Source organism: Monodon monoceros, unplaced genomic scaffold, assembly GCF_005190385.1.
Source record: "Monodon monoceros isolate NGI ecotype Baffin Bay Population unplaced genomic scaffold, NGI_Narwhal_1 Super_Scaffold_18, whole genome shotgun sequence".
NCBI classification, from domain to species: Eukaryota; Metazoa; Chordata; class Mammalia; order Artiodactyla; family Monodontidae; genus Monodon; species Monodon monoceros.
The window spans coordinates 101,484,655-101,502,695 of record NW_021703774.1 but is presented as its reverse complement, the minus strand read 5'-3'; the positions used below and the strand labels follow the sequence as shown (position 1 = coordinate 101,502,695).

Genomic DNA, 18,041 nt, shown 5'->3' with positions numbered 1-18,041 from the left:
GTCAATAAGAAACAAGACAGATACTCCAATATAAAAAAATGGGCAATTTGTCAAGGCATTTCTCAAAAGAGGAAATCTAAGTGGCCAATAAGCAAACATAAAAAAGGATAATCAATCTGATAGAAATCAGGGGAATGTAAATTAAATTCACAATGAAATATCATTAACACTCACCAACTGGCAAAAATTTAAGTCTGACAACAGTATTAGTGAAGGTAGGAACAAATACTCTTATGAACTCCATGTGGGAGTACAAATGTGTACAATCATCTTGGAAAATAGTCTGTCCTTGTCTAAGAGGCATATATTCTATGACAAAAAATTCTACTCCTTGGCATGTACCCTAGAGAAACTTTCAGATGCTTAAAAGACAGACAAGAATGTTCATAGCTTCACAGCTCTTAAAAGCCAAAAAACAACCAAATGACGACAACCCAAATGTTTATCAACAATAAACATGAATAATTAAATGGTGTCATATATAGATATGCAATAATATACAACAATGAAAATGAATAAACTACAGCTATGGGAAGAATAGAGATGAAATGCAAAGATAACGTTAACCAAAGGGGGCAAGTCACGAAAGAATACTTGTGGTATAATTCCATTTCTGTAAAATACAAAAACAGGCAAAACTGAACTATATGCATTCCTAGGAAGTCAAACTTAAAAACAGCCAACAAGCGATTATTAGAAAAGTCAGAATAATGGTAATGGGAGGGAGAGAATTTAACTGGGGTGGGGAACATGGAGGTTTCTGGGGGTGCTGGCAATGTTCTACATTCTGTTCTTGTAGTAATTACAATATTTCTTTAAATGGTAACATGTTTATGAACTTCACCTCAAAAAATAATCTGGCAAGAAGCAATCTGTGCAGGCTTTAAAAATTGGGGGTATTTATAATATTTAAGAAAATTTGGCCTATTAGACTAACAGTTCAGCTTTCCAAATTCAACTTAAAATGTGTAGTTGAGTAATCAACTTTGACTTGTGATTTTTAAGTAAAAATGTTACTAAGTTATACAAGGCATTGAAATATTCATGAGACTTTAAGGTTCTACACGTTTATTAAGAGTTTAATCTATTGTATTTATAAGAGATATTTATATACTTCAGAAGGTCTTAAATCAGGGTACTGAGATTCTCAAAATAGAAACAATATGTTGACTTTATAAATGAAGTTTAAATTTTTTCTGAAGTTTTCAGTTGTAAATGGGACTAAACATTATCGAAAAGCTCCTTAAAGTATTTGCTGAAATTTGCCAAACTCGTCAATAGAAAAATAAAATTCCAGAGGCTGACCTTAATAGCTTAAGAAAAAACCAACTCTCTAGGTTTATATCTTTAAAAAAACAAATAATAATCTTTTTTACCAATTTGTTCAGAAGAAGCAAAATAATTCACACTATCTCTTCTTCCAACAATATAAAAACAAGAAACCTGTGCCAGAAGATTTTTGGGAATTTGCCTAGAATTATAATAAAAAATATAAACCATCTGAGAGTTGATATGGCAACACATAATACTTTTAAAGTAGCTATTCTTTACTTTTTGGGGAGGAAGAGGTGTCACGGCCCATTCTGAGTATCTGAGAAGTGCTATGGAACTCACAGAAGAATGCATATTGATATACAAACAAACTTTTGGAATAAATAATAGTCAAAGATCTCTTGAAAGACTACAAAGTATAAAGGCACTTATACTCTCTATTATACCACTGGCGAATGACAAAATCAAAGTTGAAGTTATTTTAGACACATTATCTAGTAAAACATGTTCATATGTATTTTTATTATTTTAAATCAGAAAGTTAATGCCTTTGTGATAAAAAATTAACTTACTTTGTTTTCATTTGTCACTTAAAGATGAACAAGACACTACTTTTTACCTACTAAACAAGCAAAATTTTAAAAATACACTGGCAAGGACGAAAGGAATTGTAAGCCATTCTCATAAGCTGCAGGTAGGAGCATAAAGTTATAATGGCCTCCCTGTATAACAATTTGGAAATTCATATATAAAGCCTCAAATGTGTGAGCGATATCCAACTCTTTAATCTACCAATTCTACTACTAGAAGTTCATCCTAACAAAATAATTTTGGATGTGTACAATGTACTGCAAGAAATGTTCGTCAAAAGCATTCTTTATAATTCCAAAATCCTAGAGACAACATAAAATGATCAACAATGTAGGTGTAAATACTATGTGGTACAATGGAACATTATGCAAAAATTGAAAGTATATTTAAGAATAATATGTAGTGGTATGAAAATGCTTGTGGATCTACATCTAAGAGAATAAAGGGTTAATTTCTACACAGCATGATCTTGTGTTTTTTTAAAAAGGAAAAGTCTATAAAATAGAAGAACAAGACTAGAATAGAAATATGACAAATTTTTACTGTGGAGGAAGTCCATATATTTTTTCTTGTCTAAAACTTTAATAAAAAGGAAAAACCCTAGTGATTATTTATTAGATTATATCCCACTCTTTGTTCACCTTGACCTCTGACTTAATGTAAGAATGAGGTATCAATTCTGTAAGTTTTACTTGTTACTGTTGTTTACACCTAAGCAATTAAAAGTATTATTCAATTATTTGTAATCAAAGTAATCAAGAAAAATGAAGGTTGTACCTATGTCTATAATGTAGGCTAAAGAATCGAGAAATTAAAGTTACGAGCTATTGACTAAAGATCAATAACTGAACTTGACTGGCCCTCAGAATAAGAAAACAAGTTCCCATTTTTGCAATAAATTGGATAGCTACCTTCCATACCAGGGGTAAATGCTTAATTATAGTCCATGGTTTGAAATATCATTGATGCTGACTAGTTTTTGTCACATAGAGGCTTTACATCTAGCGTGATATAATAGAAAATAAATATTTGGTCTTTGTCCCTGGCTCCTGGCATACATCTCCTAAAACGCTTGCAATCTCCAGAGTGATGAGAGTGTCTTTCATAAGCTAATGACATGACTGGTGGCTGGGGGCCCCCAGATAGCTTCAGAATGGGAGTGGGTCACCAGAAAGACCAAGGCATGATTAGAGGGTTGGAGTTTTTTGTCCCGCTACCCTGCCGAAACCTCCAGGGAAAGGAAAGGAGCTAGAGATTGAGTTAATCACCAATGGCCAATTATTTAATTAATTATGCCTACATAATGAAACCTCCATAATAACCCCCTAAGGGATGGGCTTCTGGGTTGGCGAACACATCAAGGTGCTGGGAGGGTGGCGCACCAGAGAAAGCATGGAAGCTCCATGCCACCTCCTTCCCAGCATACCTTGCCCTATGCATCTCTTCCATTTCACTGTTCCTGAGTTATGTTCTTTATAATAAACTGTTAAAGTCAAGTATTTTTCTGAGTTCTCTGAGCCACTCTCGCAAATTATTGAACCTGAAGAGTGGGTTGTGGCAACCTTTGATTTATAGCCAGCTGATCACAAGTATGGGTGACCTGATACTTGTGAGTGGCATCTCAAGTGTGGGCAGTCTTGTGGGACTGAGCCCTTTAACCCATGGAGTCTGACACTAACTCCAGGTAGTTAATGTCAGAATTGACTTGAACTGTTGGACACTGAACTGGTGTCTGGAGAATCAGAGAACTGGTTGTTGTTGGTGGAAAATGCTCAAGATTGAGTATTCAAAGGTTAGTCTATACAATGCAGTACTTAAATTTCAAATAAACTTGGGAAAATGGGATACTGGGATAAATTATAATATTATTACATTCATAACTATATTGAAACAATATGAGAACCATAACAAGCTGTTAAAAGTAAATGTGTTTCAGAATGAAGGTCATAGACAGTCATATGTGATGATGCAGATAAACTGTATTCAGTACTCCATTGTGACAAATGTACCCAAAATAGGAATTGACAAAAACTACCAGAATGTAATAAAGATCATATACAGAAAGAAAGAAAAAAAAAAAAGTAAATGTGTTTGAGTCATAATACCACAGGTGATTTTCCCCATTTTTTACTTTTTCATTTTCTTAGTATTTCTAAAATGAGCATATATTACAATCATTTAGTGAAGGAAAAAAAAAAATCAAAGCTATATTTTGGACCAGTATGTTTTAACTGTATAGCCCCTGAGAGGTTATGTGTATGTCCTTAAAAGAAACTTTGTCTAATTAAATTACTACTGAAAAACTATCATTCCCTCTAACCCGTAACTAAGCATGTGAAATCTAAAATAGAGATATTATAGCTATGCCATGGTTCTAATATATTCTAAAGAAGCATAGTGGAAAATATTACTTTTGAAGAAGTTAACTTTTTTTGTCTTGATGCTATTAAATAAATCAATGCTTTTAACAAGAAAAAGAAGCTCAAATACAAAAGAGGCTCAAACATCTTAGGCAATAATAAAGGAATTATAAAAGAAAATTCAGCAATACTGAATACTGAAATAGTGCATGTTTTAACATGAAACTCTATCATGTAACTTAAGACAATATTTTATAATTTTCTTCCAGTGGAAGCCAAATTAAAATATATCATTAACTTTCTAGTTGCCAAATAAAAGACAAACTTTGCTCCCTAAGAAGTTTTTAAAATTTTGAAACCCAAATATCTTTATTATGAAAAATGTTCTTTGTTTAATTTACTTTTCAGGAATCCCTCTAGCTTACTGTTTCCAATTTGAATTATTGTATTTTGATGATTTAATTCTTTTTATAGCCAGAAGGAGAAATATTGTTTTAGAAATAGTTTAACATAAAAAATGTAATCTAGGTTTGCTTATGAAATCTGTGGTCAAACTACCTACTTATATTCCTACATCTTGATAGTTGGCTTAATTAAATCAAAGAACTATAAACATTAGAGTTGAAAGGGCCTCTAGTGATTGCTAGTCTTCCCACCAGGAATCTTTTTTTTTCCCCTTAATTTCTGAACTGTACTTGCTATGTAGTAGTATGACTTCCAATGAAAAATATATATTCTATTTAAATATAGAATATATTCATACCAATGAAACTTATTCAGTAAGAGAATACTGGTATACACAGACTTGGTACATTTTCAGTCAAAAGTTAAGAAATTTGATGTTTTAGTTAGACTCACCATTATAGAGAAGCAAACAGTTTCTATGAGGCCTTTGGAAAAATGAGAATAACTTACAAGTACTTTTCCCCTTATCTAGTAACCCAGGGATCAGGAGACCATTGGTTGGGAATGATCCATTTTGTTCAATTTCCTAATTTTACATATAAAGTATGTGAATAAAGTAACCTGCTAAGTATAAACAACATAAATCAAATGAAACACAACTTCAAGTGGACCATTTCCACCAGTGATAAAAATAAGAAATGTTTCACACTATAGACATTATAATTTTCTTTAAGTCTTTTTTTATTTAGAGATTTTTCTGGTAAGGAGATATACCATAGGAAAGCAATTTCACTGGCAGTGAGGTATGTATATACTCTACCAAAATACTCCTTATTTTAACTGCTCTTAACTTTATTTACATACGAAGAAAAGTATCAATGCATATCCTTGTTTCAACTATAGTATTAGCCATACTACATGAAATAAAATGAAATGGTGCTTGCATACAAAAACTGTCATTTGTAAAGGAATTTAATTTCAGATTAAAATAATTAATTTGCTTTTGGGAAGAGTTTAAAAGGAGAATCACAATTTATCATGACCAAGACATCTGCACCATATTTTCCATTCCTCACAGCACATTTATTTCAGTAATTCCATTATGTCGGTTCTTAGCATGAGCATAGTGTTACACGATTTTCGTACATATAGTCACATCCAAAACAAGTTCTAAAATTTAAATTGTAAACATTCTCATCATATGTAGAAATATTTCAATTGGTGTATTAAGTTTTGCTAACTGATCAAATTTGGAGGAGAATATAAATGAGAAAGCCTATTCTAAACTGTGTAGTGAGCATTGTTTATTAATTACATTTCTACAATGTTAAATAAAGTAAGAGGCAAACCTGTCCTGTAAGCATGTCAAATTTTAGGTAAAACATTAAAAAGAAACAAATCTGTTAACAAAAGGATGTCTTGCAATAAAGAACATTAGATTTTTTAAATCTATTATGATACAAAAATGTAAAGGGTAAATAGCATCTTTGTTGACAAAGTAGGAGGTAGCATGGATGCACCACTTTATTGTCTGAGAAATGCAACTGGAGTAAAGAATATTTCCTTACCATGAATAATTTCCAGGACTATGTACATATTTCTTTTAGAAATACTTGTTTAAACAAATCTCCCTCCACTTTTTAGTATAAAAAAAACCGTTCCATGTGATTTTAAAAAAACACTTACACATCTAGATAGAATAGTACTCTGCCCTATTTGAGTGAACAGTCTCAAACTATGAAGTACATGATATTTAATGCCCTAAGTTGAGTAAATTTAGTTAGCGGTTCCTGGTATTATACAAAACACTAAATATATACAAACAAAATATAATATCTTAATTTTCAATGCAAGTCTTGTGGGGAATAAACAGAACCTTGATTCTGGTAACACTGCAGAAAACATAATTTTCCAATAAGTCTGTCTTTAAGTATCCATGTGCAACAGTTTATTAATGACTGCTTACGTGTACTGATCTATCATTGAGTGAACACAGTTAACTGACAAAACATAGTAAACCTCAGAAACACATCTCCCATCCTATACAAAATATAGAGACTACTTACTGTTTGAAGCGCTCAATTTGCTCTGATGTCACTGTCATTCACTTTTCCCCATTTTCCTGCTTTAGTATTTATAAACGGATAATTTAATGTGGCTTTAAAAAAAAGACAAAGAATTTCAAATTTACATCCAATTCAAATTTGCTATTTAAAAGGTTTTCTTGTTCTATGAAGCTGCTTCTGCCATTAGTAGAGAAAATGAAGTTTCTGTAATGGAGGCAGGCTTTTTGAGTAGTGACGTGACTTCCACCATGCCAGCTCCAGTCCGTGGAAGATTAGCGTTTACAATGTGTCGTTGTAAGTGCTTAATCCAGTCTTCCTGAACAGACAATGGTCCACGAAAGACTAGGCCACAAAACCTAGAGAAGAAGTTGATAAGTTCTCTTAACATGACCAATTCCCTTTATTTAAAACCAATTCCCATAAAATCCATAAACACAGGAGCAACCTTTACTCTGTATTGGAGATAGTACTTGACAATAGTTTCTAAACACCTATAAAGTCAAAATGCTTTAATACAATATCAAAACTGCCAATTCATAATAACTCCACTAATATTTGTAGAGATGGGAACATTACTATTAGGTTAAAATTAATTAAAAGGTCTTAACATCTACACATCTTAATATATTTAAAACAACTCTTAATCCCAAAATGCACTATTCTTTTCAAAAGACCACTTTTGAAATTCAATTCAGAATTTCTTAAACTGCATGAAGATGAGTACGGAAGGTGTGAATGAGTTTGTATAGCTACACTTAGAAGTATGAGTGGAGAGAAAATATATTCCCAATAAGCAGGAACTCAAGACAACTAAAAAAATATCAAATTAAACCAAACAAAGCACACAAATAAAACACAACAAAAACAAAAGACACTTTTACAAATCACAGTATCCTAGCTAATGTAAAAACCTTGATTCATTAGTTGTTGAAGTATAGCATATTATGAGCCATATAAGATTTTAAGTCTGTCTCCAAAAGTTCATTTGTAACTTGATTTTTGAGAATGCACCTTCTGCCACAAACTAAAAATCCCGAATAAAATAGCTAATATGTCTCAAAGCAAAATCTGAAGAAACTGAGCCGATTTGGCAATATAGGCATGTACCTGCATCGGAGAATGTAAACCTCGTCAGCACCATGAGGTAATGTTAGCATTTTCTTCTTGCTTCCGGATCTTGACCTTGATTTCTTTTGCTTACAATCTAAAGCTAAAAAAGGGAAGAAAAAGACTTAACATTTCTCATATATTCCAAGTATATATACATACTATACTTCTAGGGAGGTCAGACCATCTAAATCAAGTTAGAAAAAGTCTGTACTCATTTGTATTCCCTAAAGCATGCACTAACTTGCAGCTGGTTCTCTAACAGCAGTAATATTATCAGCATACACTCTTCCTGCACTCCTTTTTCAAATAATGCTTTACTATATCAAACTAGAACTGAGAAAATGTAACTAAAATAACTTGAAATGACTAAATTGGTCAATTATTACAGCAATGTAATCTTTTCTCTTATGATCATATATATACATTAACATCTGGTTAAATCTTATTTCCAGGAAAACTATAACCTTTTATGTGAGATCATTAAGTTTGCATTTGATTACTTCTCCATTAATCAGATCTCACATGCTTTGAAAATAGTAAAAAGTTCAATGAAAAATCAATTTTATATACCAATTCACTGTGAATTTTATAATAATAAATAGCTCTTAAAATTATACGCTAGCCCTACATCTGAAAGGGCAAACAATGCTCAACTTTCATTTTTAAACTCAATCTGTATTGCATAAACAAGCACATGTTTTATTTTCCTAGAAAACAAATACAGATCCAGATTACCTCACATAAGTTCATAAATGGACCAGAAGTTAACTGCTATTTGTTAGTTTTTTTCCTTTTATATTTTCTCCTATAGCTTATTTTAAAATTGTGATTAAAAAGGGGAAAACAAGATTTTTACATTAAAGTGGACCAAAATTCTAGTGCTAACTGTTCTTGAAATTTTTCTGTTACTTGACTTTTCCTTCAATCATTTATTACAAAAAAAACCTAATTTAATAAAGAAAAAAGGTATTTTTTATAGGTAGGAATAGACAGGACATAACATTTTATTCTTTGAATAAAACTACGCCATTCCTTTAGACAAAGGGATGATAGTATTCCAGGGTGCTGCTGGTCAATTAGCAGGAAGAGATGGTAAGAATTTATCTCTAGGGATCCAAGGGGGAGGGAAACAAATGTAACAGAAGAGTTGTCCAAATGGCTTTTCTTCTGTTAACCTGTCACATGAAATCCCCTGGAAAAATTCTAGGTAAGAGAGAATAGGAACTAGCTATTCAATGATTGCGTGAAATGAACTGTTCGAAGTCTGGGTTCCAAAAGAATAGATGCTACTATTATAAAACCAATAAACATAGTTTCTTAACAGTAGTCAAGTGGCAATGCTAACAGAAATGTCATACAGAAAATTAAAAACCATGAGAAGCCTAAATCTCATTCAAGCCACTGTTTTTCGCTTCCTGTCACCTGCCTCTTTAAAAGTAAAATCTAGGTCTTACAGTCTTTCTCTGTTTATCCTCAGAAGAAGAATCTAATAAGAACTATATAGGAAGTCAAGTTAAGTATTAAAGAATGGCTACTTCAAAGTTAAACAACCAAAATCTGGAACAGAAAAATCTTAAAAGGTTCTCATTAGTTAGCTCATTCAAGAGTCTGGCACATAGTAGGAACTCAACAAATACTTCTGGAGTGAAAAATAAAGAAAACCCCAGCAATTTAACCTTTGACATTTAGACAGCATATGAACAGAAATCTGTTCTACCACTATGTAATATACACTATAGTTCCTGTAGAACACTTCTGTATCATTTGTTTAAATGAATGTTGCTAGCAGTCACACTTAAATTCTTCACTGGCCAGTCTAGCTTCTATGTAGAAACTAGGTTCCTTCATAACCAGTAAGAAGAATGAGGTAACACATACTCTGTAGTCAGCACTTTCTTTTTCCTAGTTGCTTTGGTGAGCAATTTGAATTTAGGTGAATTTTAAAGAAATCCATACACTAGAAGTAAAGAGTTTAAGGAACTCAAAGGGCTAAGTGCTACTAGATGTCAGCTACTCTTTCCCTATCTATAAGGTAAACTACACACAATCCCTGTCACTGTTACGTGGAACAGAGCAAGCATTTGGTAGATCATGAGATTACAGATAGAATCTTACTTTGATGAGCTTGCTGGTTGTCAAAATTGCCACACTGTATTCAAATTTCCTTTTAAAATGTAAATAAATTACTGTAGGATACAAATAAAATACATTTTAACAATCCGTTAAATATTTGTTCACAGAATGCTAATGTTAGGTGTGTAAAGCAAATTGAGGGAGAAGGACAGAGGGTGATGGGGAAGTACGCAAAAGAATGTTTTATCAGTTACAAAGCATTTAAGTTACATTTAGATGCTGTGATACTTTAAAAAATGGAACTGGAGGGCTTCCCTGGTGGCGCAGTGGTTGAGAGTCCGCCTGCCGATGCAGGGAACACGGGTTCGTGCCCCGGTCCGGGAAGATCCCACATGCCGCGGAGCGGCTGGGCCCGTGAGCCATGGCCGCTGAGCCGGCGTGTCCGGAGCCTGTGCTCTGCAGCGGGAGAGGCCACAGCAGTGAGAGGCCAGCGTACAGCAGAAAAAAAAAAAAAAAAAAGGAACTGGAAATGTTTACTCAGGTATAGAAATGTTTTTGACTTTAATAGAGGGAAAACATTTTTTTTTCTGACTTTTGATGCTATATGAACTCTAGAAACTCTGAAGTTTATGGCTGTTTTTATGAATGATCAGATCTAAATTTTAAGTGAGAATACCATAGTTTTTGTAGTAATTAGTATTTGAAGGTATTATGACTTTGGAAAGTAGGACAACTCTGTCAGAATATGATTGAGAATCTCCAGTATCCTGAGTTCCACATAAGTTTAGGGAATCACATGAACTGGGAATCCTTGGAAACTTGTCCATAAAGTTAAGATATTAAAAACCAAGGGACTCTGGTAATTACACATAAGTATCTCTATATCTTAATATCTCCATCATCACTTTAAAATTTCTTACCCCTTGAAATGTCATTTATTTTAGGAAGTAAAATATGAATACATTTGACAGGAATAATTTTTTCTAATATCAACATCCAACCATCACCCCTACAATACTGCCCAAAATTTTAGAAAAATCTGTATAAAAAAAAAAGAATATTCCAAAATGTTCCACTAAATGAAAAAGATGAGGTACAAACATGTCTATTATACAAATGTTCTCATTTAACAGATTTTATTGTCTCCAGAGGGAAAAGCAGTTTTATTCTGGACTGTACCAGGAATTGTTAGAACATTAAAAACAACATCACTAACACAGTCAGTTTTAGTATAATGCGGCTCATCAATATTTCTGACAAATAGCCTAAGGTTTATTGAAGTTGTTTATATGAATAATCTGTCAAATAGATAACTTTATACAAAGCCTTTCTTTACAATAGAATTTTATTTGCACTTACTTGGTACTGTCAAAAATCAAAACACACACATACCGTTTTTCTGTTCCAAAGTATTTTAAATCTAACATTGTTTCTATACTTGAAATTTACAAAAAATACTAGATTAGTTTTAGAAATTCTTAATTTTCTTTTTCTTGAGTATAAATACTTCTTTAGAAATGAATAAACCCAGTTACTCAGATCTTCCTATTTAGGGTGGCAGGAAATGTTTAAAGTGATCAGTTTTAACCGGAAGACTATAAAAAAAAAACCTTTGAAGTTATCTGATTTATAAAAGATCTACATTGCTACTGGTAGTAATATTTTACTTGTAAGAAGAATGAATTGAGCTGAGCTGTAAGGTCATATAAAAATTTTTTCAGAATATACCTTTCAGTAAAACAGCTGTTTTGATCAAATAGGAATGAGACAGAAATACAGCAGACTTATGAGCCCTCAAAAAGAACATCATACTGCTATGCTACAAAATACAACAACAAAACAACAATTGTGCCTGAAGAACTCAACTGGATCAGCAAAAAGCAAATCAATAAATAATACGACAGATACAAATTCAAATCTGCTTTCTGAGACATTAGTTTTATACATAGAAGAAAAGTAATTTACTTTGGGCTCTAACATAAGTCCTTTTGCCACTTCCACCTTTCTGCCCATTATATACAATAACTGCTTCAATGAATTTCATTTTCTTTTTAATTCACTACACAAATGACCTCAAAGAATGGAGATTTATTTCTTAAAAACATCTGAAGCCTCTATGGTAAAGAACTAACATCATAACTAAATTAACGTTCACCACCAAAATACTGTTATTTGGAATCACCCTTCCCTGCCCGTTTAATCAAAAGCCCTATTTCTTCTGTTTTGTTCCTAACTGGTTGTTGGCATATTTAGGGTAAAGTCAAACTTAGTATAATGGCCAGATTATACACATCCAAAATAAGAGGCATGCTATAGCCCTACTAGAGGGAAGAAGATTTCTTCTCCATCTAGTTGGCCTGTATAAGGTGGGCATGCAATTGTAGCTATGAGCTCATTCAGGAAAGCAGTAGCGATAAAAATGACATAAACAGATAAGCCCAACATTCCTACCACCATTATTAACAAGCTGGTGATGGAGACGGTGGTCCCAGTGGCGAGGTAGGAAGAGGATGCATATGGCCCAAGGGGTGCAGAAGTATGAGATGGATAAACAAACTCAATTCTAGTTGCTGCCATTATCCTTCAAGGTTCATAAGCCAAAAGCATATAAAAGACCGTGCCAACAGCATTTTCTTTCCCTCAGCCCCAACTAAGGGGGTGAGGAGAAACGTGTTAGCCTGTATAAAGTAGGGATGTGGGTTTGGGAAAGTCATTTGTTGGGAAGCTAAATTCTTTGTTCTTCAGTGTATACTTTCCTCTTTGCAAAAAGCACCTGCAAGACAGACTTCGTGAGTGTTCGATCTGTGCGGTCTTATAGTGTCCCATACTTGGTCTAATGCTCTGCTGCTGCAGTCTTGATATTCCTAATAATTTTTGAACATGAGGCACTGTATTTTCATTTTGCACTGGATCCTGCAAATTATGTAGCCAGTTCTGGGTCCTGAGTAACAACTACCCTAAATGAGAAAGGCTGCCCTCAGTTCTACCTCTTAATCTCTTGGCCCATAAAAAAAAAAACCTATTAAGAGAAAAATTGTTAAATCCCACTCTCTATATAGCCCATTAAAAATGGAAAGGACGTCCCTACTCCCAACACCAGCTCTTCATTCCTACCTACACTGCCATAATGAAACCAGTCATTTTTCCCAAGATGGACACATAAAGCAGTTTAAGTAGTTTATTGTTATGAAAGCAATGTTCCCCTTCCAATCAGAATTAAACATACAGATACACAATTAGCAACCTCAGAAGCATATTTTCATCATCATTTTCCCTTGATATTTTCACTCTAAAATTGGATTTTTTTTTAGTACCCTAAGTTACTTTCATTATTTTTGGAGTTTCCATTCTCAGTAACTAAAAACAGTAACTAACCTAGAATCACAGGGCAATTATGGCAAAGTTAATTAGGTATAGCATGATTTAACATTCTACCTGGAAGAGAATGAAGTGAAAAATATTTGAAAAGCAGATTTCCTTTGCTGTAAATATTAAGTTGATGGCTTAATATTAGTCTAGAGGAGTCAGGTAGCTTGAGTTTGCCCTACAAAGTAGGAGGTTGTATTAAGGGTAGCAACAGCTTTATATGCTTGGTTCAAAGAAAGTTACCTACTTGGGACAAGAAAAAGTACATATCGATACATTCAATGTCTAGAAGCCTCTGCTATTTCAAAGTAGAGGGAATGATTAGTAAAATGATACTTTGAGCATTATCAATGTGAAGGGAAAAGCTAAACATAAATATGAAACTTTATCACACATCTTTATAAACAGAAATTGGAGGCAGACTAGTTTTTTTTAGGTTGCAAAAAGCTAAAAACTAACAATCCCCCAGGTATAAGCTGTTTATTGTTCAATTAAGAGTTAACAGGTACCTGTGGTAACAGGTAAGAAAAAAAACCTTAAAATTTCTCCTTAAGGTAGGTTGGATTTGCATGCTGTTTTACTAAACCCAATAGGCATTGAATATCAACCACTTTTCTAAGACAAAGACATATCTAAAATTGGAATAAACATTAAAATACACAATGGCAAATCTGTTCTAAATCACATTTGTTTAGAATCACCTGAATATAATCACACTCCCTGCCCTCTAAAAGTGTATTTCCAAATTACCACTTCATATTTAGTAGAAGTAACTAAATGATTGTTCCTGTTCAAAATTAGTTAAGTAAGGAAATGACCTTACCTAAAAATTTGTTAACTTATCTTTAATATAATCATGTTCAACTTAAATTAGATAGAGTTCATAATAATCCTGAGTAAATCTAAACATTACAAATCTATAATCCCAATAGATCTGATTTGGCTTTTTATAATTCTGAAGTATTTTTTTACATTCCAGCCAAAATCTGAACTATTAACAAACACAGTGTTGACTAGGTAATTTCTGGTTTAGCTAACTTCCAGCTAAGGCCACAATTTAATATATACTTTAAACACTGGACAGCAAGAATTAACCTTATTCCTCAAACTCCAGACACAACAAAAAAACAGTAAATCCTACTTTTCCACTTCTTACTTAAGTGAGGGACCACCAGTCTCCAGCAAGCCATCCTCTTGCCCTAACCTCCAAAAGAGAAAATCTGTGTATTATTTTATTATTTCCATAAAGTCACTTGAAGTAGATCTGCCTACAGTTTAGGTCTGGCCAGAACATACTTTTTTATTGTAAAATCTACTAAATTTTAATCCAGATTATAAACAGCATTCAAGAGATTCATGTCAGAACATAAATCATAACAAACACAACACTACAACTAAGGATGTAAAGATATTAGACAAGTTAAAAAAATTAAAACATAAATATCCAGATTAAGTCAATTGTTAAAAAAACAAAACAAAACTTGAAAATTGGTAAGTAACAGAACCAATAGGAACGCTAGGGGACTAGTTAACACTTTTATGAAAAACAAAATATCGGTCAAAAAAGATTATCAAATAGAATTCCTAAGTTGTATAACCGATGACCAGCAAAAGCAGGCATAATAAAATGTAAATATTTTATGCTACAATAGTACAAAACTCTTAGGCTCCATTCTCCCAAAAACAAACTTACTAATTGAGTAAGTGTGACTGTTTGCTTTGTTAACAGTACATACCTAGATGATGTTGTGTTGCTAGATAAATGACAGCCAGAGAAGTAATGAAGCCCACCGTTCTCTTACCAAACACCCTGGTAGCAGGCTCATTAACTCTATTGGTATAACCATCTTCCCAATAACAAGGTTTAAAACTTTGATCCATCTCCATCTCTTTCCTCTTATTCTTGTACCTCTAACTAATCTGCCAAGTTCTGCTTACTTAACTTCCATAATATTATCCAGACATTTCTATCCCTCCTTTACATTCCTATTGCCACTATCCTGGTTCAGGACTCCTAAAATGACCTCATCTACAATTTCTCCACTTCCCCACCAACTCCTTTAACTTTTATTTAAAAAACAGTTTTAAAAGCTTCACACAAATTCTTAAAAAAAAAAAACCTTTACTGGCCCCTCCCTACAAAATTAATTCCAGCATCATGGGTTAGCATTCTAGCATTCTATGTCCTTTACCTGTCCAACTCTATTCCCTTATCTCCTACTTCCTAGTGTTTTCAGTAAACTTTCCACACAGTCCCAAGTTGCTCCTTCCCAGGCATGCTCCTTCCCCACCCTTGACCCCCATTTCCATTTCAATTAACTATCTTTCAAGGTCCAAATCAGATTCTACTTCCAAAAACCTTGCTGGACCCTGGTCTAGCTGAAAATACCTTCCTCTTCATCCTAACTTCCACAGTATTTCATGCACACTTATAATTTGGCACTTAAAATTTGTTTTGTATTAGTTATGCATATATGCGCTTCTACCATATTGTAAGTTCCAATTTATCTCTGTAATACTTAGCATAAGACATAAACCACCAAGAAGCTGAAAAAAATGCTTGTTGAATTAGTGAATGAATCAGCCAATCGCTTTTCAGTATTGTGGGCAAATAGCCCGATTTTTGCTGGCATAATACAATTAGCATCCGTAAGCGTGACTCTAAATACTCAAATAATTAAATTATATTCAGTCTACTGTTTCGCAAGGCAAAAACAAGAATAACATTTTAGAAACACTACCATAAAAATGGTTAGGATGAAATCAACTTTGACACTAGTCTTCCATCAATTTACTCAACTTGAACCATTCACTACCTTGCTAATCCTGAATAAATCACACATTACTGGGCAGACAAATACATACAGACATACACTCTTAATGAAGAATAGTACCACATCAGTAAAAAAAAAAAAAAAAAAAAAAAAAAGAAGAATAGTACCACAGAATAAGTTATAGCCAAGAAACTACAGAAACCCATCTTTCAGTGTTATGAGAAATAGCTTTTTCAAATACAAATCTGAACACGTCATTTCCTTATTTTAAAAAATTCTTCGATGACTTCTTAAATTTTTTAGCAAGGACTCAAAGCATCAACCCCACCTTTCTGGTGTTATCATCTTCCCAAACACCTACAACTGATTCTCCCAACACCTTTTGAACTCTAAATTCCATCCCTTTATCCCACGCTATGTTGTTCTCTCTACCTGGAATGTCCTACTTCATCTCTTCTGTTTAAAACTACTCAACCTTCACGTTCAGGGTTTAGCTGAAACCTTACAAAGCTTTCTGCAACAGTACATTTGTCCTTGTCCTAACAGATCACCATCATTAAGTTTATGCAGCTGGAGTGCAGGGTCTTTATAGCCTCAGAGCTAGCACAGTCCTGGTACAACAATAAACAACTAAAACTTTTGTTGAATGAATGGAAATTTTATTTGACTACTGTTTTTATTTTTCCCTCCCACTTTAAACATTGTACGAAACATATCAGCATGAGCTATCTTTTCTTCCTTTTTCTTTCTTTTTGAGGCTCTACTTAACAAGGCGACAAACAGTAAAAAAACAGCAGGAAAAAACAAACTCAACTCAATTCCCAGCTCCCCTCGAAAGGAGGCCTAGACTAAACAAACAACTTGAACTCCTAGAGCACATACAGTCAATATACTATTAATGTGTATAGTATCTTGCATAGTTCTCTAACTTTGATAGTTTTGTGTGTATTGCCAATAATGCTTTCCTAAGTTCTTTAATACAGGGTCATTGTGTATCCCTCATACAGCCTACTCTGGAGGAATTATCCAGGTATTTGGTTTAATTAGAAGCTGGTTTGCTCCTTTAGAGTTTAATCATAATAAGATTGAAATTTTCTTATACTCTTTCAGGTTGAATGAATCACTATAAAAGGATGTGGTTTCTTGAAGATGCAATATTATAATATTTTAAAAGATACCACAGAAGACACTCATGAAAGGACAAGTAATACACCTTGAAAAGCTTTTACAATACTATTTTTTTCTTTCCCTCACAGCAGAAAGAATTCTTACAGCACTTTCTACAATAAAAGAATTATTTTTCTAGTGCCTTTTATATACCCACTCAGCACCTGGCACTGTGTTATATGTTCATTAGCACTTGTTGTTGCAGGCCTCTATGGCCAATTATACCATTAAAGCTGAAAACAGGCAAAAGATCCCATTAAGTAACACATAATCTACTATTCTGCTTAAAAGTGGATGGTATGAAAAATAAAACAATGACTTCACTAAAAAAGAATGTAGGTATATTGCATTAGTGTTACCGACTGAAAAGGATCTAGTATCAATTTCTTTGAGTTATATTTTTCTCACTGGAAAAGTCATTCTTTAATTATAATGACAAGTCTGTTGCTGTAGAACAGCAACCATCATGTTTTACTTCCAAAATATTATCATGGAAGTATTCTGAAGATAATTAAATGAAGCCCCCCCCACATATTTGCATATGTAAAAATATATTTCCTACATTAATTTTAAGTAGCTAGAAATTTCCAATTTACTTTAAATACCAAAGGTGAGCAGTTGATTGAAAAATATGATCTATAGTTAAACATTTGAATACAATGTGTAAAGAAAATTCACTTGCTGCCACAGGAGTGTTATGATTTCTAAACTATTACTGTTGTTGATTCTAGTCAGTATCAGTTTCTAAAAGAGACACTTAAGGGGAGTGTTTTCAATCTGTGGGTAGTGACTTCTTAGTGGGTAGTAAATCAATTTACTGGGTCATGACCACTATTATTTTTAATTAAAAATAATAA

The 18,041-nt window shown here is 33.2% G+C and overlaps 1 protein-coding gene across 4 annotated transcripts in view; it reads right to left on the bottom strand.

Annotated features, from left to right (window-relative positions):
- Positions 1–5,348: 5,348 nt before the first annotated feature.
- The window catches only part of ZNF644 (zinc finger protein 644), a 114,400-nt gene continuing 101,707 nt past the window's right edge, over positions 5,349–18,041 (bottom strand). For 2 of the 4 annotated variants that reach the window (XM_029227832.1, XM_029227828.1), the window contains 2 exons: positions 7,802–7,904; positions 5,349–7,050 (listed from right to left, as the gene is read on the bottom strand). In XM_029227832.1, coding sequence (XP_029083665.1) covers positions 6,858–7,050; positions 7,802–7,904 — 296 coding nt within the window. In that variant the 3' untranslated portion in view covers positions 5,349–6,857. The remainder of the gene's footprint in view (positions 7,051–7,801; positions 7,905–18,041) is intronic. The other 2 variants (XM_029227830.1, XM_029227831.1) reach the window with 2 other exon arrangements.